Below are 23,936 nucleotides of genomic sequence, written 5' to 3'. Positions count from 1 at the left end.
CCATAAGGACTTCATTGATTTCTTTCAGGTGCCCTGCTCTCTTGGTGGTTGGAGACAGCTCTCCTGCAGTTGATGCTGTGGTAAGTACAGATAAAACATGCATTTTCATACTGGTTTCTCCACAAACCCAACTCTAGGAAGTAATTCTACTCCATACTACTTCCATCCTGCTTGTTTTGAACATCTCATGTTCCATCTAACCTAATGCTCACAGCAGTTTACTGGTGCTGTTATCTGCAACCCTGTGAGGTAGGCCATAATTCCACTGTTGCAGAGGAGCTTTTTTCCAGTAGTGAGTCACATGAAAGTTAATTTATAGTTCACTTTTTATTGCAAAAAGGTTTTCCTGGGCCTAAAATGTCATGAGAAAACCTAAAAACATGGTAAATTGTTTCCCAGTCTCTGTAGAAGTTATTTGGGGACCAACCCCCCCCCCCCCCACACACACACACACCAATTATTAGGGAATACGGCACAGTTGTGTGGCTCCCAGCTGTTGCCTATGCCCAAACCTACTCCCTATTTTTTACTTCCTACCCAATGTGTATACTGAGAAGATTTCCAGGTTGAAAAAAGGATCATATGAAACAGGCCACAGGAACATGAGAGGATAAACTCTCAAGTAAAATGGTTTAAAAATATTATGTGTAGTATCTCTTTTTTGACTGATATGGGAAAAGGCACCAGGCAGTGTGTCTGACTTCAGTTGTAAAGGGGCTAATCTTGGGGACAAGATACCTGTGGTACCATTCTTTTCCATGCAAATATGGGCTTTTGCAAATGTGGATACACTCAGGAGGCAGATGATCAGAATCAAGATCCTGGCATGTGGGGAAGGAGTTCATCTTTCTTCCCATGGCACAGTCCCTGCTATTGTTTGTCTTGGGAGAGAACCTCCCATGAGCACTTTTTGGAGCTTCCCTCCAAAGACAAAACAGTAACCTGGGTTTGATACCAAAAGAGCTGTCTATTGGAAGCAATTAACTTCTTTTGCATCATAGGACCAGAAGCCTGCTTTTTCTGTTATTACAATGTAGCTTCACTTGACAGGTATAGTATTATGTGCAGCTTGACCCATAGTTCCATTGTTTCCAGGTTTAACCTAACTTCAGGAAGTCTGCACCAAATAATAATTGTTACTCAGTGTAAAGGGAAAACCCAACTTTTCTTCTTCTTTCCCTTTTCTAAACAGGTTGACTGCAATGCTAAACTTGACCCAACAAAGACAACACTCTTAAAGGTAACAAATAATAATAATAATAATAATAATAATAATAATAAGATGATGATGATGATGATGTATAAAGCACTGTAGATTTACACGGCAGTGCACATACAATCAATTAAAATGAAATAAAATGAAATAAAGACCTGCCAGTGGGTAAATTCTACAAAGAACAATGGAGGTTAATGCATACATTAAATTAAAAGCAATAAAATAAACAACACAGGTTAAAAAGAATAATGTTGAAAAGCAGAATTCTTCAGCTTTCATAAGACTTAAACTGTCATTAAAGAAATGAACTTCCCAGTTTAGAGTATTTGAACCCCAGCAACTAGTTCATGATGAGAAAGTTTTTTTGTTTTTTTAGGGGACTTAAACTAGCTAATAATTGTTACACTAGCTATTAGTTCCCCAGAATGGGGACTTCAGTTAATAAATCAGAAGAAGACTAAGAATGGGGAGGACAGCTAAGCAAGAACTAGGAAAGATCCTAAAATGCAAAGATATACAACTGAACATGAAAGTTAGAATCATACAAGCCATTGTATTCCATATTACAATGGATGAATATGAGAGCCTGGACAGTTAAGGAGGCAGATAGGAAGAAAATCAGTTCATTTGAGACATGGTGCTGGAGGAGAGTACTAAGGATTCTGTAGGCAGACAGATGGGCCCTAGAACAGATCAAGCCTGAAATCTCCCTGGAAGGCAAGATTACTAAACTGAGACGGTCATACTTTGGTCGCATCATGAGAAGGCACAATTCACTGGAAAAAGCAATGCTGGGAAAGGTGGGGGGAAGTAGAAAGAGAGAAAGGCTGCATGCTAGATGGATGGGACTCTGTTAAAGAGGTCATAGGCATGAATTTACAGGAACTAAGCAGAGCAGTAGAGGATAGAGAATCTTGGAGATGTCTCATCTAGAGGGTTGCCATGGGTCGAGATTGACTTGAAGGCAGCTAACAATAACAGAGTTGTTAAATCAGTGTGAGGCACAGAGAAAGAGAAAGGAATGAGAAAGCCAGAACTTGTGGAGCTAGTCCAGCTTTTCCCGAGTGTTCAAAGAGGCCAACCTATATTCTTGAACATGCATTAGGACTCAAAGCAATGATAGAGGTCAAAAGATAATGCTTCTAGTACTGCATTTAGAAACTCATTCCATAATGGATTTTAATCCTTCTGAGAGTTATTTCCAGAAGGTCATATAACAAAGGGCACCAGTTCATCTCCTCCCATCTTTGCCACCTAGTTGATGAGAAATTACACACATACAGCAAAAATATATTAAGCAAAATCTAATACAGCAAAACCTATTAAGTTATTGGCCTTTAATTCAGTTTGTCCAGCATTTGACAGTCGGTTCATGTTAGTTTCCAGTGGCTCGTACCATTTATTTTTCAGCCTCTTTCATTAAAAGCTGTGTTTGTTTTTATCTTAATTTAATATAGATAAATTAGTCTGAAATCTGAAATGGTTGAAGGGCACCCCCTTACATTCCTAGCCATAATACAGGATGATTCAAAAAATGGTGCAAAACCAAGTAAGAATGGCTTTACTTTTTCACCATTCTTTTTAATCACCCTGTATACAAGCCATCAGTTTACCTATAGATTCGTGGTATTTTTCCCCTCACAAGTAGAATGTGAGAAATAAAGCAGGAATAAAAATGATAACCGAGAGACACCAGCCATGTCTCCAGTACCCTTGGCAGCACCACTACCCTAGCCTACTAAATCCCAGAACATGGTAGAGGCAGTTTCTATACACTACACACAAGGGCCTGTTCAGTAATAATACAGTGTATATAATAAAAGGAGCCAATGTGTACTGGCTGAATTTGGGACATGGGTACAATTATGCATACATAGCATGAGTGCCCAGTGGCACAGGCAGCAATTGTACACCTTCAGTCTTGCATGCTGGGGACAGTTCACCCTAGCTCACCTCAAGAACAGGGTACAACATTCATGACTACAGCCTTCCTTCTCTTGAGAACCCACAAAACTAATATGTACACTTCCCCACACATTGATTTAACAATCTTCCTGGCTAGTTGCCCTGCACTCAGTTCATCTCACTCATTGCTGGCCACCTTCTTATAACCCTAGTAGCAGTTCTGTCCTTTTTGTGCACACACAGGAAAGGCAAAAAGTGGATGAGACCAGGTAATATAAAGTTCCTTCCTTCCTAGGCAAGATTCCTGTGATGGGGAATGGAGTATTATCTACTGACTTCCCCTTGAATCATCATAGATAGAGTGCATCTTGCAGAGATTAGGATTCCTTGCTGCACTTTCCACCTCAAAGTGTCCAAGACAGAGATGACAGTTAGTGGAGTTGAGGGTTCCTTACTGATAAACCTCATCCCAAAATTACGTTTTTAATGCAGAGATTAAAACATTTCTTTTTCTCCAAGGCAGATGGATTGTTCATCAAGAAACTTTCAGTGTTATTTTTTTGGGGGGTGGGGGGGGGGGTTGGAAATACCATGTAGTTTCTGTGGGCATTGGAAGTTCAGTGGCATGGATAGTAAAAGGATGTATTCTTTACAAGGAACAAATGCTTCCACAAGGAGATGACATTTTCCACCACCACCACCACCCCAAAGTCACAGATTAATGTTAAATCCCTTCACTGTCCTGGGAACATGGCATGCATGTAACTAATCTACAAGAAAACAGTGGGTCTTCACTCACCATAGTAGAATGCTGTCCTAGCTTTAAAAAACAACAACATTTTAATGTGGGCAGGGGGATGGCTGATTCCAATTAAAGTGGTGACACCGGTTTGCAAAAGTGTTTTTTCCCCCTGATTTGCAGGCATGAGACACAGTCTTTCATGAATATTATCCCAAGAGTGATGCAATATTTGTCTCAGAACAGTAGTCTGTTGCCCAGAATTAGAGCCAGGCTTTTCTTATTAGGGATGGAAAGAATTCTGCTCAACGCTCGCATGCAGTTGTTTTTTGTAGAACATAGAATTTTCTGTTCAAAATGTTGCTTTTTCTATGCAAAAAATGCTGTTTTCTGTGAGAAATAACCCTGTGAGAATTTTTTGCAGAATAAATTCCAAATTGTGAATAGGCTTTAAAAACTTGTGGAGATTTTGTTGCAGTAGGAAGAAAGTTGCTAAAATGATTCCTTCTTTTCCTCAAGAAAAAAAATTAGTGAAGAATTACAGTACATATTTGTTCCTTATGTAAGACCTGCTTTTCACATTGCAATAAAATGCCTGTTCAGTAATAATGCAGTGTATATAACAAAATAAGGATTCTTTAAAGAGTAGCTCTTAAGCATAAAAGGACCTTCCCATGCCCATTTAACCAAAAAGATCTTCCTTTTTTTTAAATAGATGGCTGACTGTGGTGGTCTTCCTCAAGTTTCTCAGGTAAGATCTGAGCAAAGAACCCACTGAGGGATGCTGTTTTTTCTTATTGTATATGTTGGAGGAAGGTATATAACAGTAAATTCACTTTGTTTTAACCAAAGTCTAGGGTGAATGGTTTGAACCTGGATATTAAAATACTACTGTAGTAGCTCCCTTTTCCCTATAAGAGAATATCAACTTAGATGCAGTGTAATAATAAACTGCTGTTAAGAACTTGTGGTTGGTTGAGGAGTTTGAAGTTTACACAAAAACAGTGTGGTCCAACCCAAAATACCCTGGATTGATACATGCATGTTTCTAGCATCATTTCTAGCAGCTAAGTCCACATCTGTGGAAAGGCGGGGTAGAAATAAAAATTATTATTATTATTATTATTATTATAATATATTGTCTTTTCCCGATTTTCATGATGTCTTTTAAGGTTAACATATTTGGCTTATTCCTTGTCCAGCAGAGTGTAGCTGAATGACAGTCTGAATAGAACAGAATCTCACTTAGTCTTTTTGGACATTAGCCATAGCATCAGTGCTGCTGATATTTTTAAGGCAAGGGTGGCCTTTTCCCCTTCCAGTTGTTTGGGACTAAAGCTCCCACTGGCCATGCTTATGGGAACATCTGATAGTTGAACTTCATCTAGAAGGACAGTAGTTTCTCACTCAGGTTTTAAAGCTTTTCAGCCTTTTATGAGCACACCTTTCTCCAAGGGCATATGGGCTGTAGTAATGAGGATTGATGCTGAACTTGAGCCATTACCAGCTCACCCTGGGTGGCAATAACTCTCAGTTGGTTTATCAGTTGTTTGCATTGGTTTTGCTTTTAGGCAGAGGCTCTGGGAGACCTAACTGGGAGACCAAATTGTGGTCCTCCAGATGTTATTAAACTGCCTTTCTTCTCAACTTTAATCACTATGTCCCATAGTGAAATTGCAGTCCCAGCATCTGGAGTGCCATATTTTCCCCAACCTGGTGGTAGATGAACCTTGTAGACACATTTGGAACATATTTAGAAAGGAAGGCAGTGATGAGGAGAATTGGAGAATATTTCTTGAACCAAAAGTGTGATCGATGTACTTAGATTGATATCCTGCTACTACCTAGAGATAGATCTCCTTGACTTCAGTAGGGCAGCTGCATCTTTGGTGTATCTTTTGTATGAGGATATCAGAAATACCAAGGTGGCAATTCTCATTTATCTACAGAAACACACCATAGACCTCAAATCCTTGTGTTAGTCTCTTCAAATGTTATGCTTTCTTTTTACAGCCTGCAAAACTTGCTGAAGCTTTCAAATACTTTATCCAAGGAATGGGATACAGTAAGTATATCATGTATGAAAATAACACTTGCTGTGCTGTGATCTTGTTGCCAAGTTACAAAAATGGGTCTTTTATTGGCCAGAGTTACAAAAGAAAAAATGCAACATTAAGTTCTTTGTTTTGGAATTCATGAGTATGTGATATATCAATGGGGTGTATAATAGATATACACTTGTCCCTCCCTTTTCACAGACCTAGAGTCCACAGTCTTGTTCTTAATGATACAGATAAGCAGGAAGAGATAAAATGGTGGCACATGCCCACATGTGCCATTATTTTCAATGGGATTTGAACATTTGCGAGTTGCCATTTACACAGGAGGGTCTGGAATGGTTCCCCCACGAATTGGGAGGGGCCAGTGTAATTGAAAAGGTGGCTTTGTCCATTTGGATTCAGAGTAGATTTTGTTGAAGAAATGGAAGTTACCCATTTGTCCCAGATATTTGTAGCCTGCTTCTGTAGGGACATGCAAGGACTTGAATGAAATAGTTGTATGAGTTACTTGTATGAAGGGGCAAAATGGGTTCAGACCAGTGATGGAGATGTCACACGTTTAGCCATACCCCCATGCTTTGTAAAAAAAATCACAACCCCATTGTCTGCATGGTTATGTGATTGTCTGAGAAGGCAAGCAATTGAATGTAGACTTTTAAGTGCAAAGCTTCCTTGTATTGTATGCTGACACAAGGTTCCAGAAGTGGACAAAGCTACCTCCCTTAGGTTTGCCAGTAAAACCATCTTCACCCACTTTCTATTTAATCTTCTCAAAACCTGTAGATTTTTCTGTTTTATGTTGCATACTTTGATCACTCTTCTCCATAATTTACTTTCTTTTTTTAATGGCCTCCTGAATTAATGACACTGGGTGTATGGTTTTTTTTTCTTCGTAGTGCCTTCTGCAAGCATGACCAGATTAATGAGATCTCGCACAGCATCTGGTTCCAGCGTCTCTTCCCTTGAAGGTGGCAGGAACAGATCCCACACTGGGGAAGGATCCCGGAGCAGATCTCACACTGGAGAGGGTGTCCGGAGTCGTTCTCACACAGACACCCACATTGAGCTCACTCCTAATTCCGCAAACAACAAGCAACCAAGCCCCAAGTCAATGGAAGTTTCCTGTTAAATGGGCATGAGTTGGAAGCAAGATGTGACAGCCACCCACAGTGTATCATAATATTTAACCTAAAGTGTTTTCTGTAACACATGGCTTTCTCCTCTACCCAGAATTCAACAGGGACCAATAAAGCAGACATCTCCATGGCTCTGTTCCCCTAACAGAGATCACTGCAGTTTTTTTCCTCCAACGAATTCTAGATTGCTTTAAAACATGTCCAGAGGTAAAGCTAACAACATTTGTAAACAAAATAGACACCTAAACTGCCTGAGGTCTGCTAAGAAACAAAAATTTTGAAGCAGATAGTTCACCTCCTTCCCTTATTTTACAGTTCATTAAAAATTGTCCCATTTGACTGGAAAGGTTCGCTTTAAGGAGAAAAGCATGATGGAAGGCTTGTTAGCCTCAGGTTGAAGCTGGAGTTACTTAAATCTGTACATATTAATCACATGGTAACATGTATCTGGCCTTTTGAGTAGTGTTCCAGGCCATTTTCCCTACATGAACATGTGATAATTACAATAGGGAACTTGATGCAACTTTCAGGTGAGTGAGCAAAATGTAAGCCTTTATGTCATATTACCTAAGTTTTAGTTGCAGTCTTTCCCCTTTTAGAACTTAATCTCCTTACCCAAGTGAAGTTAATGTTCAAAATCCTCTCAAAGGAATGTATAAAGTTTGGTTTTTGGTTTTGCATCTCAAAGAACATTAGGAGACAGCTAAGCTAGTTGGCATAGTTTCACTATTTAGGGCAATTGCATGTGGTTTTGGAAGATCTTGCATTTTCGCCATGAGTTGATGTTTAATTTTTTTTTTTTTGTTTGCTGGCTTGAGGCATTTTGGCAGTTCCAACTCCAGCAATAAGTTGTAGAACTGTGGAAATGTTATATAATGATTATACTGTAGAGGTAACTGCCACATTGCTGGAGTTCTAAAACTTCAGGCTTAGAACTGGTGCTTTATAAATGTATCTCGCCATGTTTATGAGGGTTGGGAGAAGCAAGGATGTAATGGAGATTAATTTGAATGACTGTAAATGTAAAAATACATTGATTCTGCAACTTAATGCTCTCCTCCCCGTATTTGCAGAGCTGCATTTTGGGATGCTAAGGGTAACTCAGCAGATTTCAAGCATAGATGGGAATAGTAGATTTTACAGATTTTTTTTCCACTGGCTTTCGATTTGCTGTATCACAACTCTTAATATAGCTAATGAATGATGGATATCAAGCATTTAAAGCATCAAGCATCTCAACAGCTAAATAACTTGGGTAGTTCAAGAGAGCTGCTCTTTAGTCTAGATTAAGCACCTCTTTTATGAAAGACAACTTCAGAGGTATACTGGGTGTTTTATATGGAGCAGCAGTGGGCTATAATCGAGAGGCTAAACTTGTCTATTTGGGGAAAGTTTTTATTAATGAATTATTTGTATTTATTTCAAAAATATATAAATTTGTAACTTTGCAGTGATTTGCCTCTGTTCTGTGTCCTGAGTGTGCTGGGGATCTTTGGGGTAAGGTTTTTTTTTTTTTTTTTTTTAAACTTATTTATTAAAAATGGCTTTCTGCCATCTGATAGAATTTATACAAATATAATCTGATCAGAGATTGAAGATACATTTCAATATTCATGGGAGGAATTGAAGCTCATATAGTTGGGAACCTGCAGCATTGCAGTTCAGTATACTTAGTTATTTGTCCAGTCATCATCAATGAAAAATTAATAGACCAAAAGATTCTTATGAGCATCTATCAGTGGCTTTCTTTTGGTAGAATGGCAGTACAGTCTGCATTTGCCCCATTCTGGACCCTTCCCCCCTTTTAAGGCAAAAAACACGGGGCCTCAAGTCCCATTTGTATGAATGGGGTGTGCTCCCACACGCAGCACAGGTGCTCACTCCATTCATTCTATGGGGGCTTGCCGTCTGTGTGACCTTGAATCCACATTTGGTGCTCCCGCATATGGCGCAGGTGCGCTGTATCCAGTAACATTGGAAAAAGGCACTGCTCACTCATTTCTGGACCTGAGATTCCTAGAGTGGATCTGCTGGTCTAGGAAGGACACACATTAGAGCTAATTTTGGGGTGGAACAGAGGGTTAAATGGGCATAAAACTTAAAGAAAATTCTCCTGCACTACATAACCATAGCACTATGGTTCCACTTTACTGTGTAATCTGGAATTTGTAGTTTTGTGAAGCATCTTTAGCTGCGCCCGATCCCTAAACTGCAGATCCCAGGATTCCATAAAGTGCAGCGACAGCATTCAAGTGGAATCCATAGTGCTATAATTTTGTAGTGTAAAAAGACCCTGGGACTTTAGTCCTTTGTCCATACTTGCATCTTCCTCCCTAGAATATGTGAACCTAACCATGTACTATATCCCAACTAGAACAAACCAACTGAATCAACCACAGAATGGAAAGTTAACACATACATCCCATACGTTCCTCTGCCAACTATGAAATCCCTCGTGTGGCAGCAGCCACAGAAATGCAGCACTACTAGCTCCAGTTCAGTACAATTCCCTACCAGCTTTCTTTTTGAAGAAATCAAAAAGCCACAGGATAGGAATTAATGTACAGTCTTCACAATGAAAGGAAATAAGTGTTCAGATGTTCTAGAGATATAATAATAAAAATGTTATCCCACTTCTTCCAAGGATTGAGGCGGCATACAATAAAAAACATACAACATAGTAAAATACATCCCATTGCCTTCCTTCATAAATAAACACAAAACTATGATACAATTAAAATCATTAAATATTAAAACTCATCCTCTGGCCCGTGAGGGAATTGACCAGGCAGGCCCAGCTCCATCAGGGTTAGCCTGGAAGAAAGAGGCTCCTCCCTCCATAACTGTCATCTTCTGGCCTATGATGGAGAGAATAGGCTGGCCCAGCTCCATCAGGGCTAGCCTAAAGAAAGAGGCTCCTCCCTCCATAACTGCCATCCTTCGGCCTGTGAGGGAGAGAATAGGCTGGCCCAGCTCCATCAGGGCTAGCCTGAAGAAGAAGAGCCCTCCCTCCGGTCCATCTGCCTTGGTCCAGGCCTCAGAGGGAGAGAAGAATTCTGGACCTGATCCCCTCCCCCCCCCACCATTCCCTTCTCCTTTTGTGTCGTGTCTTTTTAGATTGTAAGCCTGAGGGCAGGGAACGTCTATTATCCCCTCTCTTGTAAGCTGCCCAGATTCCCAGTGATTGGGCGGCATATAAATAAATCCTATTATTATTATTATTATTATTATTATTATTATTAAAATGATCATAAATCATAAAACCATAACAAGAGTAAGACATCATGGATAATCATGGGTTAATCAGGGAAGGCCGGTCGGAAAAAATCCGTCTTGACAGCCTTTTTAAAGCTGTCAAGGTGGGTGATATGTCAGATCTCTTCTGACAAGCCATTCCATAGTTTAGGAGCTACAGATGAAAAGGTGCTCTTGGTAAACACCATTAGCCTGGTCTGCATTGGCTGTAATAAGTTTTTCCCAGTGGACCTAAGCATGTGGGGCAGATTATACAGAAGAAGGCATTCCCACGAGTGCCATGGACCCAAGCCATGTAGGGTATTAACGGTCATTACCAACACCTTGTACTGTGCCTGGAAACTAATAGGTAGCCAGTGGAGAGATTTTAGTTACATGGTGTTGTATGTTGTTATATGGTCACCTTAATTCTGGTTGGGCTTTCCAAGTTGAGACAATGTGGTAAGTTGTCTTCCTACAAGCTTGATGGTAATCTGTCGTTTAATAGGTGGCCAGAAATCCTATACATGGAAGTACTTAACTTGTAATCATCAGCCATTTTCCTTCTTTTAGATTAGGAGTGGATGAAGTGTGACCCTCTGGATGTTGTCAACTTTATCCTAACATCATTCCTCCCTGTTGGCTATGAGCTTGAGCTGCTGGGAGCTGTACATCTGCCATCTTGAGGACCACATCTTCACCATTGCTATGAGAATACTTTTTGAGGAAAGGCAATCAAGATGGGATACAGTTCTGCATCAGGCTTTGCATTGGAGGCACCCAAGTTAAATTTTAAAAAAAATCAAGTGGGGCCTTGGACCTTACTATATGTGTCATGGGGAAAACCTGTGAGGGTCATGGCATCTGTGACACCATAATAGGGACACTTCTCTATGCTACCTAGCAGCAAGTCTCCAAGGTTTGAGACAGGTTTCTGTCAACACAACAGGATTAAATTTAGGACCACCTGCATAGTAAAAACTGCAATCCTTTTTATCCTCCACCACAGGAGATTGAAGTAAGAAATGGAATCCAGTTTAGCTGTAGCACTGGAGGTGCTTCTGGATAAACATAACACATAACTTCTTAATTTACCTGTGGAATGGGAATAAAATTCTTTGCAAAATTAGTTCTTGGAGGAAGCAATGAATAATTTCTTCCTCTCATGAGAAAGTTTAAAAACTGTGCAGCTTACAAATACTACATTTCAGGGCTTATTCTGTCGAGACAATCGTGTTTTCATTGTTTTGTTTTGCACAGAAAACAAAATGCTGCTGTTCAGAAGCTTATTCTGAACAAAATTCACATGTGCAGGAATTAACATTTTCTTCACAGGCCCATCCCCAGAATAATGCTTAATAATGCCCAGAATAATAATGTATTTGCTAATAAGTCATGAATTGGGGAAATTTTCATTTATCCAGTATTATTTTCATCAGGTCTTCTGGACACTGGAGAGACAAGGTGTTTTGGCTTTTAAAAAAATCCTTTTTGAAATATTTTCTATGTTCCTTCCATCACTACTACTGTAGAGAAGAGATTTCATGAAAACTGATTTTTAGCTTTTTTTTCTGTGATAAAGGAGGGTTATTCAATCCCTCAGTATATTTTGAAAAACAACACATCTTAGTAATAGAGAACTGAGCTTGTCCAGGTCGCTGGCAATGGTAGAGACAAAAACAGGAACAAGCTAATATCTCGAGTCACTACTGAAATGTGACCTTTGTTTTGAAAACAAGCATAATGCTATTTCTGAGCCTTGCAACAGAAATGGGTAGTTGTCCTACACAGGAGGGACATTGGTCTGGCTAGTAGCATAAGCTGCTTAACTCGAAGGCAGGGAGGAAGCAATGAAATCCTCCTTGAGAGATCCCAGTGCACACCTCCTGCTGTGAAAAGAACTTGGCTGATCTTTGCAATAAATGGATAATGTTGGGCCATTGGTGGAAGACTCATACTTAGTGCCAGTCAAATCCCATTGCTCTTGATGCAAAAGAGGCTAGCCTGCTTGTGTAGTGAAATACTACATAGAACTGGAGTGAGTCACACGGAACAGGAAAAGGGAATGAGAAAGATCTCAAGAATGGAGAAGCAAAGTTTGTTAATTCGCGAGAGCTACTTTCTAAATGCATAAGTGACTTTAGATACCATTTCCTTAAATGTGGTATGAATTGAGTTTTCCTTATCCAAATTATTCCAAAATCCAAAATTGTCCACATTGATAGCAACACCTTTGTTTTCTGATGGTTCGATGTACACAAACATTTCATGCAGAAAATTATGTTAAAATATTGTGTATAAAATTACCTTCAGCCTCTGTGTATAGGGCACATGCAAAACATAAGTGAATTTTGTGTTTCAACTTGAAAAAATCTGAAATCCAAAACACTTTGGGTCCCAAATATTTTGAATAAGAAGTTACGGTAGTTGTGGGTCTTCAAGTTGTTTCCAACTTTTGGTGAGTGTGAGGCAAACCTATCACAGAGTTTTCTGGGGCTGAGAGTGTGTAACTCACCTAAGGTCACACTGTAGGCTTCCATGGCAAAGCAGGGAATCCAATCCTCATCTTTGATGTCATGGTCCAACATTTAAACCACTACACCATGCTGGCTGTCCAGATAAGGGATAATCTGCATTATGTTTAACAAGATTGGGGGGGGGGGTGTATATGGATGTGTGTTGCAAAGTCTGGAAAAATTAGTCTCTTGGACTCTTCAAAAAGAAGCTCAAATCTTTTCTCCACGGTGGCCTCTCAATGACCCTCTGCGAGGCTATTTGCTATCAGGCATAAGCTTATGTTGCTGTAAATAGTAGCTCATTAACTGGCCTAGTAAACAGCCATTTTAATCAGGTCAGTGGTGTGGCAGAAAAGGGCTGGCCCCCCACACCACAACCACATACTGCAATCCTGATTCTCATTAGGATAATTGGTATACAGTAGTTGAAGAAATATTAAGTGCAATCGTACATGTAATATCGACATGCAGCTTAGCCCAGAGGTGATGGTGACAGAAGAACAATCACTACTGAACACTCCCCATTTCTTGTGTCTAATGAGCAGCTTTTGCCATTTTTCTTTAAAATCATCTATTTTCAGTCTTCAAGAAATGAGTACATTTCTTACAAAGCCACAACCACTGGAACAGGTAATGGAATGGACTGTCAGGAATCCTGAACAGTCACATCCCAGTTTGCAAAAAAGTTCAAGGTCCCATTTGCTGCTGTTTCCCAAACCTCAGAAATAACAAGAGGTATAACTGCACCAGCTAACTAAAGCATTTTAATATCCCTTTAACCATCATAGCTCCATGCTATGGAATCCTGAGATTCATCATTTCATGAAGTACTTAGAGTTTCCTGCTACAAAGCTTGATTATTGTAATTCAGGGGAGCAAACTAGAGAATTCCGGGTACACACTGCAAAAGAGAGGATTCCAGAGAATGAAACCCTGGCAATTAAAACAGCATCAAATTGCTGGAATTATACAGGGTAGATATACTCAAGAGGACTAAAAGAACTTGTGGCAGGGTGCTTTTTGTTCTCCACACTTACAGTCAGCCCAAATGGTTAGCCCTGTCTCCAGCCTCACTTTAAGGAAGGTATTTCACCCTGAACAATGGCAGTCTTCCATGACATTTTGCTTTCCAGTTCTTCTTGTACCATCTCACCTTGGGTGTATTGTTTGGAGGGAAGAATTCTGAAACAAGCCTTTGTCTTTGGGATGTTCATTGAACATTGCATAAGTCAATGTCATGTGCCCCTTCACAATAGTGACTTTCAGGACCTGATGAATGGGGACTGTACCCTGCCTAGCCAGTTTTCCGTTACAATGCCTGCACATTGTCATAGCCATGATGTCCCTTCTGCCAGCAGATATTTGTTATGCATAGCAGGCAATTCCATATCATGAGCTGAAAAGCTACACACCACATTTCAGCCATCACACCTAAAGCAGTGCAGAACCTCCATGTAGTTCAGGACTGGCTCTCTGCCATCATTGTTGGAGTGTATGGTTGTGTTTAAGCATTTCTGGGAGCAAGTATGGAGTGGTGGTTTGAGTGTTGGGATTGTTAGCATACCCTAAACCTCTCTTGCTGAATATGGGGTTTCATATTTGATATCTCATGTCTGGCATGTTTTTAAGAGGTCACAATGACATTTGGAACAATAAGAAGTTACATGTGTGAGAAGGCACACTGGCTCAAGAACATATGGGAGACCTAGATGTTACTAAATTAAAAGTTCATAGTTTGCCCACAGACTCTGAGTACACAGAGGGTTTGACTCACTGAGTCAACCTCAAACACTGTCTGAGCCCCACTCCATTTTCCATGAACTTGTCTTCAGAACTGGTAATTATAACCCCCTCTAATTCCTGACTTCTCACAATACCACCTTTCATCCTTTCCTTTCTGCTAGCCTTGTATGCTTCTTAAAGTTGCTTGGATTTTGTGTGTTTGCATGCACATTTGAACATCTCTAAATCAAACTCTCTTACACATTAAGAGAGTCTCTCTGCAGTAAGTACTGGTACACAAAGGTGGAAAGACCTCTGATGTTACCCTCCTCTCTCATGCCTCCTTCTGAGATAATAATGTCTCACAAATACCAAGGAGATGCTGACTGTTGGTAGGGACCCCAAGTCCCCTCTACTTTTTAGAGTAACAGTATATTGTTATAGCTGAGCAAGGATTTGAACCTTGGGCAAGCAAAAGAGCACTCTATGCCTCCTATGTCCAGTACAGAAACCAGGTGGAATGCCACAGGAGAAAAAAACATCTTTTTACACCCATCACAGAAATACAGTGGAGCCATTGCAGGTGAAACAGAGCTAGGTAGAATTACGGGCCTCAGATTTTGAAAAATCTATTTTTAAGGTTGGGTGACACTAAAAATGGGTTGCAGACAAGCCCTTGGAAACATGGGTGATGGCCTACAAGGCATTGTTAGTCCTTTGTATATGTTCAAGGATAATTTTGTTATGTTTTGCATGTACTGTAGCCCTGAATCCTGCTAGTAAAAAATAGATTGGCGTCTTATGCATACAATTTTATGTCACTTGAAGTGGTATGCTGGTAGGCGGAGTGGTAGAGGTCTAGATCTACTTCATCAGTACATGCAAAATTGGTCTTCCCAGCATGTGCTATACATGGGAATCTATTCCTGTCAGTAGTTTTACACAGGAAATGTTCTGGGTGGGTCCAAATAACACCAATCTAGTGGTGGCTGCCATGTCAGTGGGGGCAATGAGTCCATTCCAGACTTTAGTTTAAAGAGACTAGCCAGATACAGGATCCTATTACCAAACTGTTTCCTTTATTTGGACAGCACATTAAAATGTGTAGTAAAACATGGAGCAGGTTCCACTGACTGACCTGTAAGCCACCAGCTGCCCCTGGGCTAATCTGTTCTTGCATATATGTGTGTATTTTTGTGAAATAGAAAATATTTGAGAACTGTAGAAAATCCAGCTTTTGTGGAAAAAATCTAAAAGCAGTGAGTTGAACTGAAAGCAGCTTAGAGCATGTGGATTTGCTTCACAGTCAGCTTTTCAAAGTTAAATCAACAAACTCCAAATAGCTACTTTCTCACTGGAGGGGATGAATGAAAAGATTATCCTTCTCTTTTAAAAAAAAAAAAACCTCTGTAAAATCAGAGTAATAATATGTAAGATCTGGGAGGTTAATCCATTTCTCCCATTCCTTTCCATGCTTTTCAGCATTCAGCCATCTCAATTTGCAATTTCTGAATAATCATGATAATGAGCCAAATCAGCAAAGATGTCGTTGGGATTTTTGCAGCTAAGGTTGCAAAAGCATGCATTGATCCACATGATTTTCCTGGTGAATCTAGTCCCATCTGGACATTGAAAGTTCACTTCAATTGTCTTGGATTTGTATGGAGTGCAACAGCGATTGTCTGTGCAGACGCCACAGTACTTGGGCCTGTAGATGGTCTCACTGGTGCAGCCAGAGAGTGTATAGTTCATTGGCTCATCCCTCTTGTACACTGCTAAGCACTTCTTCCCAGGCTACAAAGGAGAGTACAAACACAGAAGGCAGCAATTACATTATCTCACTAATCAACATCATTCTTATTTTCAATAAAGTAAAAGGGATATATCTTATCTGAACATAAAAGCTGAACATGGAAAGATGAACATGAACATGGATCCAGAAACAGAAGCCATTAGCAACTACTGAGCATAGGCATAAGATAAATGTGAACTATTATACAATATACTGAAGTTAAATTTTGTAATGGTTTTTCCTTGTGATCTTTTTGCCCCACAGAGATACATATGGAAGGTTCCAGAGCTGAATAGTTATTGGTGGGAACCCCATCTCCCTCGTGCGCACAGCTATGGTTATGGTTGTGTGCCTTCAAGTTGTTTCTGACTTTACAGCAATGTAACATGGGTTTTCTTGGCAAGATTTATTCAGAGGGGAGTTGACTTTGCTTTCCACTAAGACTGAGGAGTTTATCGCACTGGCCCTAAAACCGGCCCAGTGTGTTCTAAAACGTGCACGCGGGGGGGGGGGGGCACACGGAATGGGATGGGGCCAAGAAACCCATTTTATCACACGCTGGAATGCCACCTTTGCCACCGGGTGTTCCAATTGAGTCCCTGTTCAGTTCCAGAGGGTGCCATTTCTGAGAATGCTTTAGAACAGTTCTCAGAAATGGCGCCCTCTGGAACTGAACGGGGACGCAATTGGAATGCCCAGTGGCAAAAGTGGTGTTCCAGTGTGTGATAAAATGGGTTTCTTGACCCCATCCCATTCCGTGCACGCCTGCGTGCATGCACATTTTAGAATGCACTGGGCCTATTTTAGGGCCAGTGCAATAAACTCCTGAGAGAGAGAGAGAGGTCATCCAGTGGGTTTCTGTGGCTGTGGGGATTTGAACCCTGGTCTCCAGAGTCATAGTCCAAAGCTCAAACCATTACACCACATTAGCCCTTGCACATAGCTATACTTGCCACCAAAAGCCACTCTCTCTTTATGTCCTTTTCATCAGTCAAAGGGATCATATCTCTGATAATTGTTCAGTGTTGAGTTTCCTCTGATTCCTCCTTTCTTCCTTACCCTTATCCCTCGCTCTTTTTCTCTCTCTTTTACCTCTCATTTTTACCTCCCTTTTTCTTTCTCTTCCCTTTCTATTTTTTTCCTTTACAGGATGAGGCCCATATTTTAATACTTGTTTATGACCTTAGGCACGTTTCTGAAAATTCATTGCATTTCAGTGATTTCAGTCATTTCTTGCGGGGTGTAAAATTTTGACTTCAGATGGCTAGTCCCAGCATCTCCCAGTTTTGAAATACATATATGTTTTTTAGTATGCTAGATCATAAGCCACTTAACAGACCTCTCAGGGCCTTACAGTGCAATTCTATACATTTGATTTAGAAATAAGTTCCACTGAGTTGAGTGGAGCTTACTCATGGATAAATGAATATTCTTGCTGTAAGAGAGGTGTGATCCCATATTAAAGGGCTAACATGAAAATACTTTTTGTGTGTCTGTGGAGACACAATCACTTGTGTTTATGTCCAGTACAACGCCAGCACTACTATTTCGTAGAGTGAGACCTTGTCTGCATGGGGCAAAAGGCCTGATGTCTCCCCACACTCCCATTCTGTCCAGACAATGCACATCCCGAAACCTGGTTCTGGTGCAAACAGTTCAGATGATGGCTGGCATGTTCAGCTGCCAAACCAAGGTATAACTATCTTAAACACATTTTGAAAAGTTACCTGCTCTGTTCCCATACTGTGGTGGCTGTCTGCAGGTCATCTCACTGGGCCATCCAGTGCATCCGCTTCCGCTGCTGGTCACTTATTCTGAAGTCAGAACGAGGTGCCCAGCCATTTGCTTGTTACTGGATCCCTTGGTCTGATCTCAGAAGTGAGTAACCTATGGTGGTGGCAGATACACAGGGTGGGTCTGTAGGATGCTGTGCAGACAGTTGTCCTGGCACAAAAACGGAGGCATGTTGGTGCAGCTGCAGGGCCAAGATACTCTGGGATGTCCCGGCATATCATGTCCAGTGCAAACAAGGCCTGAGGCAACTTGTTTCAGGTGCTATGTATGGGGGCCTCACCAGACATTTCTGTTGTGCTCCTTATCTAGGTATCAAGTAGGTGTGCCACATATCCCAAGCTGCACCATCAAAACTTTCCTACTGTCAAAACCTATGGAGAATGACAGAGCTTGGAATCAATTCATGAAAAATTGTTGTTGTCGTCATGTGCCTTCAAGTCATTTCTGACTCATGGCAACTTTAAGGTGAACCTATCATGAGGTTTTCTTGGCATGTTTCTTCAGAGCAGGTTTGCCATTGCCATCCTCTAAGACTGAGGGAGTGCGACTTGCCTAAGGTCACCCAGTGGGTTTTTCTGCTTGAGTGGGGGTTTGAACCCTGGCCTCCAGAGTTGTAGACCAATACTCAAACAACTATGCCACGCTGGCCCTATATGAACAATTAAATTGCCCATAGTTCCTTAACAGTTATATTAGAATGACTAAAATAATGATGTTTAAATATAAAGAATTATGAAAATTGTTACTCATAACTTTTTATAATTTTAATAACAATTTTAAACATCATTATTTTAGTCATTCTAATATCAACATGTTCAGTTAGTTTCAATAACATCAATAACAATTAACTGTTCATATTTTATTAAAAATAATACTTTAGGGGTAATTTGGGAGAGAGTAACTATTTTTCATCATCCTATTTTTTTAAATGGTAAATGACATGCAACTAACAGGTTATTGATGTAATGTTCACTACATGATTGATGCTAAGAAATTAATTTACAGATTAAGAGTAATACATTCATGGATGTGTAAATTTGTTAACACTAATCATTTAGTGAACATTATAAAATTAATTTGCAATTTTGATTAATGTGAACAAAGTTATAAATTAGTGTGATACTGATAATTCCTAGATTTATAATTTAACTAATTAACTTATGAATTAGTGAATTTAATTCATACACCTCCACCTCTGTTCCATCATCAGTGTAGAAGAATAAGTCAGCTAAAACTTAAAATTTGTCTTTATGCAAGGGTTGCATCTGCACAGCAGAAATAATCTGGTTTGAAAGCACTTTAATTGCCATGGCTCAATGCTAAGGAATTCTGGGGAGTGGAGCTCTGGCGCCAAAACAAACTACAATCCCCAGAACTCCACAGCATTGAGCCATGGCAATTAACGTGCCGTCAAACCAGATTATTTCTTGCCGTGTGGATGCACTCATAAATTTGGAAATGGGACACCATATTGACTAGTGGTGACTAGTGACTACCTTGTCAGTAGGGGAGTGAATCTGCTCTGGATTTTAGTCTGAACTTTACAGGAGAATTAAATCTGTTCTGGCTTTTAGTCAAAATTTGAAAGGAGCCATGTGAGGTGCTCAGCCTATTTTGGCAATTGGATTCAATAGCTTGGGCTATTGATTCATTGTGCACTCTTATGGAATGCACCATGCTTCCATGATCCCAAATGGGATCGTGTTCTTTGACTCAGCCACAAAATGTCTTGGGGTGGCCCTGATTCCATACCTTAATGTGTTTGATTATATCCTCCTCACATGGCCTCAGGTTACAGAGCCGACTCTCTTTCATCATGCGACACTGGTCATTATCATTAGAGATCCTTGTGGAGATTCCCAGACCACAAGTCTTTGAACAGGGACTCCAGGAAGAGGTGTGAAGGATGCAGTTTTTCTGCCATGACTCGATTTCTCCTTCATAAACTGCAAGACAGAGAAATACATAGAATCCAGTAAGTTTCCACATCTTTTGCAAGGATGGACTTATACATTTGCTGGCAGGACGCATTCTGGAGGAAGGAGGTACAGGTTGTGTCTCCCTTGTCTGAACAGCTTGGGACCAGAAGTGTTTTGGATTTTGGATTTTTTGGGATTTTGGAATATCTGTATTCATATATACATACATGATGATATCTTGGAGATGGGAGTCAAATCTAAACACGAAATTCCTTCATGTTTCATAGTCTGAAGGTAATTTTATATAATATTTTTAAATTAATTTTGTGCATGAAACAAAACCATCAGGAAGCAAAGGTGTCACTATCTCATCTACCTATAAAATAGGTTTGGGTCTTTGGAATATATTGGGTTTTGAAATTCCAGATAAGGGAGTCTCAAGCTGTATTCTGTTTCTCCTTCCCATCACTTTCATTGGGCCCTTTTCAAAAGCAAGGGAAAACATGAGTCTTTTCTAATTATTTTAAAAATATGGTCATGATGCTGCATTGGGAGATGTCCATGTGTCATGTCGCTATGGGAGCATCTAAACTGTAGAAATAATGCAGTTTGACACCACTTTAACGGCCATAGCTCCATCCTACAAAACTGTGTGATGTCTAGTTTTGTTAGGCACTAGCATGCTTTAGCAATGAAGGCAAAAGAACTTGTAAAACTACAAATCCCAGCATTCCATAGGATAGAGCAACAACACTTAAAGTGCTGTCATAGTACATTATTTCAAATGTAGATGCACCCTCAGTCTCTGCAGCTCCCTCCACCAATGCTACCCCACAAATCCACCTTGCAAGCAGTGCATCCTCCTCCCAACATGGCCATTGTTGGAGAGTGTCCAGGGATTTACCCAGGAATTTTTCTGTATTTCTCCAAGGGTACTTGGGAAGTACCCACAGATGATACCTTTGTATCACATCTAGCTACAGGAATAGAGCTGAGGGTGTCCCTGCTCCTCCTCCCGCTTTCTTACAACATAGAAATGGCCATGTTGCGGATGTCTGTGCACTGTTTATAAGGTGAATTGGGGGGGGGGGGGGGCATTCTGGTCATTACACAGTCTGAACAGAATTCCAACCTCCACAATGACCAAATGACCATTGTAATTCACCAACAGGATGCAGTCATTTCATTTGTAATCAGAATGTCGCCACCTTCCTCTTGTTTCATAGGAGCCCTGTTTCCCCTCCAGTCCTGTTGGCACTCAACCATCTGAGTTTGCTATTAGAAGGAAAGATAATGGCATCTTGAATTAACAGTTATTCTATGGAGTATCTAGGTATAGGGAGCCAACATGGCATAGTGTTGGATTATGACTCTGGAGACCAGGGCTTGATTCCCAGCTCAATCATGAAACTCATTGAGTGATCTTGGCCAAGTCACATGCTCTCAGCCTCAGGGGAAGGCAATGGAAAAGCTTCTCTGAACAACTTCCCAAGAAAACCCCATGGCAGGTTCATCTTAGGGTCTCCATAGGTAGGAAACAATTTGAAGGTATACAACAGCATCAACAACAACATCCAGATATATATTACAGCTGCAGAGAAGGACAGAACTGGGCTGTTGATATTGGAGCAAGAGAATTTTTAATTCTTTCTGCTACATTTGTCTTGCAGCAGGGAAAGCGTGATGGTAAGAAAGAAGCAGAGCAGAAAGATGGCCAGCTGGGAAGACAATGTAAGTATGTTTTTCCCATCTGCCACCCACTGCTCTTCACTTGTCTCTCCAAAGACTGGGTTGTTGTTGTTGTTCTTAAAGAAAATAAGGAAGTTACTTGGAATTCCATGCAGTTTGGCATGATGTCTTCATTCTCCTCTTATCTTTCTGTCTGTTGTCCAGTGGTCTTTAGTGAGGTGACAATGTGTTCTGTGCTTTGGTCCAAACTTTAAACAATCTAGCCAATGTGCTGTCAATAGGACCACCAACTTGGACAGCAATTTCAAGTTTAGAACAAAACTCAAAGTGGATTTTCTGCCCCCACTGATACTAGAGCCATGGTCTCACATTTCTGTTGTCTCTCCTCACTGCATTGTCCCAACCCCATACCTGCAGAAGAGATGTGCCGTGGAGAGGTCTTCCTGATTTTCTTTGTGTCATCGCAAACCCACTGTTCACAGCACTGGCCTGTCATCTTAATCTGCCGAGGATGGGGACACCAGACAAGGGGCGGCTTGGAGTCTGTACATAGTGGGATGCAGCCCACTGCACCATTGATGCAAGTGCAGTTGTATTTGCAATTGGGCTGGAACGATTCACCATTCTTGTACCTGATGCCATTGAGGACACAGCCCACACCGACAATTTCTACAGAAGGGGTAGGAAAAGATGGATATGAAAGGGCACAAAGATTTGGCTGGTGTTCAGTGAAAGCTCAAGCTGATAACATGCCCACTTAACCAAGGGCAGACCAAAGAAATCTTGCTCGCTAAGGAAAAGGATAAGGTGACATCTCTCCTGAAAGGACTGGCAGCTGACTGTTCCATAAACATCTTGGAAATGTTCCTTGCTTATACTACATCTTCCAGAATCCCCAAGTCCCAGCATACTCATTATTGTTGTGGTAGTGACAATACTATTTTTGTTTTTATTTATTTATTGGATTGATATCCAGTCTTCCTCCCAAAATGGGATTCAAGGTAGTTATTTACATTCTGTCTTTTCTCAAATAATGGGACCTGAGATGGCTTACAAAATCTTAAAACCAGGAAATGGGAATTAGATAAATAATAAAAAAGATCCATAGTTGGTGGAAGCCTGTGTTTCCTGTTTAGTGTGTCAGCCCTCTACATTTGCGGCTTGACTTTTGCTTATTCGAGGATTTGATTGTGTTTTCTCTAGGAATCTCTAGGTCCTACGCATGATTCTGTAGCCAACTGCCATTGGAAGTTCTGCTGGAGGACCTAGGGCCTCCTAGAGAGAGAACACTTCTCTAGGCATTTGTAGGTCTTCTGACACAATTCTATAGTCAACTTCCAGTGGATTTATGCTGGAGGACATAGAGATTCCTAGAGATGTGTTCATTCAGGTAATAAATAAATAGTGGGTTTTTATTTGCATTTTCCCCACTTTCATGGGGGTCCTGTGTCCCTAACCTCAGCAAATGTGTAAGGCCTACTGTATGTTCTTTTTTTGATACGTAGCTGTGTTAGTCTGGAATATCAGTATGCAAGGGGATTTTGTAGCACTTTTGGGACTAACTATATAGAAGAAGCAGGTAAATAACTAAGGGACTTGACAGACCGCCCTGAAAGGGCAGGCCGGAGGCACCTATTTTTGCTCCTGAGGGACGCCGCAGCAGCCAAACCATGTTGCCTCCCTCCACACCAAAAAGAACCCGCTAAAAGCCCCTTAGTTATTTACCTGCTTTTTCTATATAGTTAGTCCCAAAAGTGCTACAAGCGGGTTCTTTTTGGTGCATGCACAGATGCCATGAGTGCACTGTCTTGCACTGTTGTGCATCGATGATGCAAGTATGGTGCCATGACATGCAGACGCTGTGCTGTGCTTGCTCCATGATAGCAGCCCCCATGTGGATGGGGCCATGCCATGATGGCGCCTGTAGGTAGGGCTCAGGAGCGTGCGGTCACTCCACAATCCTGAGCCCTAAAATCGGCCCTAGACTGACGCTTTCCGGCAGTCTGCATTGGGCCTAACTAAATAAATTATTACACATGGAGTAAAATGATGCCCAGGAAGGACTTTTATAATTAGACTGTATGAATAATTATGGAAATGCAAAAGATGTGGGTATAGTGATGAGCTAAGTTTGGCTTTAGCAACGGTCATTGGGGGACAAATGCAAAGAAGCATTTCTTAGGTACTGGAGATCAGAGTGCTGGGAAATGATGT

At 40.7% G+C, this 23,936-nt stretch overlaps 2 protein-coding genes across 5 annotated transcripts in view; one reads left to right on the top strand and one right to left on the bottom strand.

Annotated features, from left to right (window-relative positions):
• Positions 1-8,510, top strand: part of NDRG1 (N-myc downstream regulated 1) — a 59,001-nt gene extending 50,491 nt beyond the window's left edge. For all 3 annotated transcript variants that reach the window (XM_089517992.1, XM_089517990.1, XM_089517993.1), the window contains 5 exons: positions 29-80; positions 1,193-1,240; positions 4,576-4,611; positions 5,874-5,925; positions 6,817-8,510. In XM_089517992.1, coding sequence (XP_089374118.1) covers positions 29-80; positions 1,193-1,240; positions 4,576-4,611; positions 5,874-5,925; positions 6,817-7,049 — 421 coding nt within the window. In that variant the 3' untranslated portion in view covers positions 7,050-8,510. The remainder of the gene's footprint in view (positions 1-28; positions 81-1,192; positions 1,241-4,575; positions 4,612-5,873; positions 5,926-6,816) is intronic.
• A 7,075-nt stretch (positions 8,511-15,585) lies between these two features.
• The window catches only part of CCN4 (cellular communication network factor 4), a 39,282-nt gene continuing 30,931 nt past the window's right edge, over positions 15,586-23,936 (bottom strand). For both annotated transcript variants that reach the window (XM_089518957.1, XM_089518958.1), the window contains 3 exons: positions 22,134-22,391; positions 19,867-20,060; positions 15,586-16,322 (listed from right to left, as the gene is read on the bottom strand). In XM_089518957.1, coding sequence (XP_089375083.1) covers positions 16,023-16,322; positions 19,867-20,060; positions 22,134-22,391 — 752 coding nt within the window. In that variant the 3' untranslated portion in view covers positions 15,586-16,022. The remainder of the gene's footprint in view (positions 16,323-19,866; positions 20,061-22,133; positions 22,392-23,936) is intronic.

This window comes from Sceloporus occidentalis, unplaced genomic scaffold (assembly GCF_023333645.1).
Source record: "Sceloporus occidentalis isolate IW3139 unplaced genomic scaffold, rSceOcc1.0.p SCAF_3, whole genome shotgun sequence".
In the NCBI taxonomy this organism is placed as follows: domain Eukaryota; kingdom Metazoa; phylum Chordata; class Lepidosauria; order Squamata; family Phrynosomatidae; genus Sceloporus; species Sceloporus occidentalis.
Note: the sequence above shows the minus strand (reverse complement) of the source record. Positions and strands in the feature narration are given on the sequence as shown.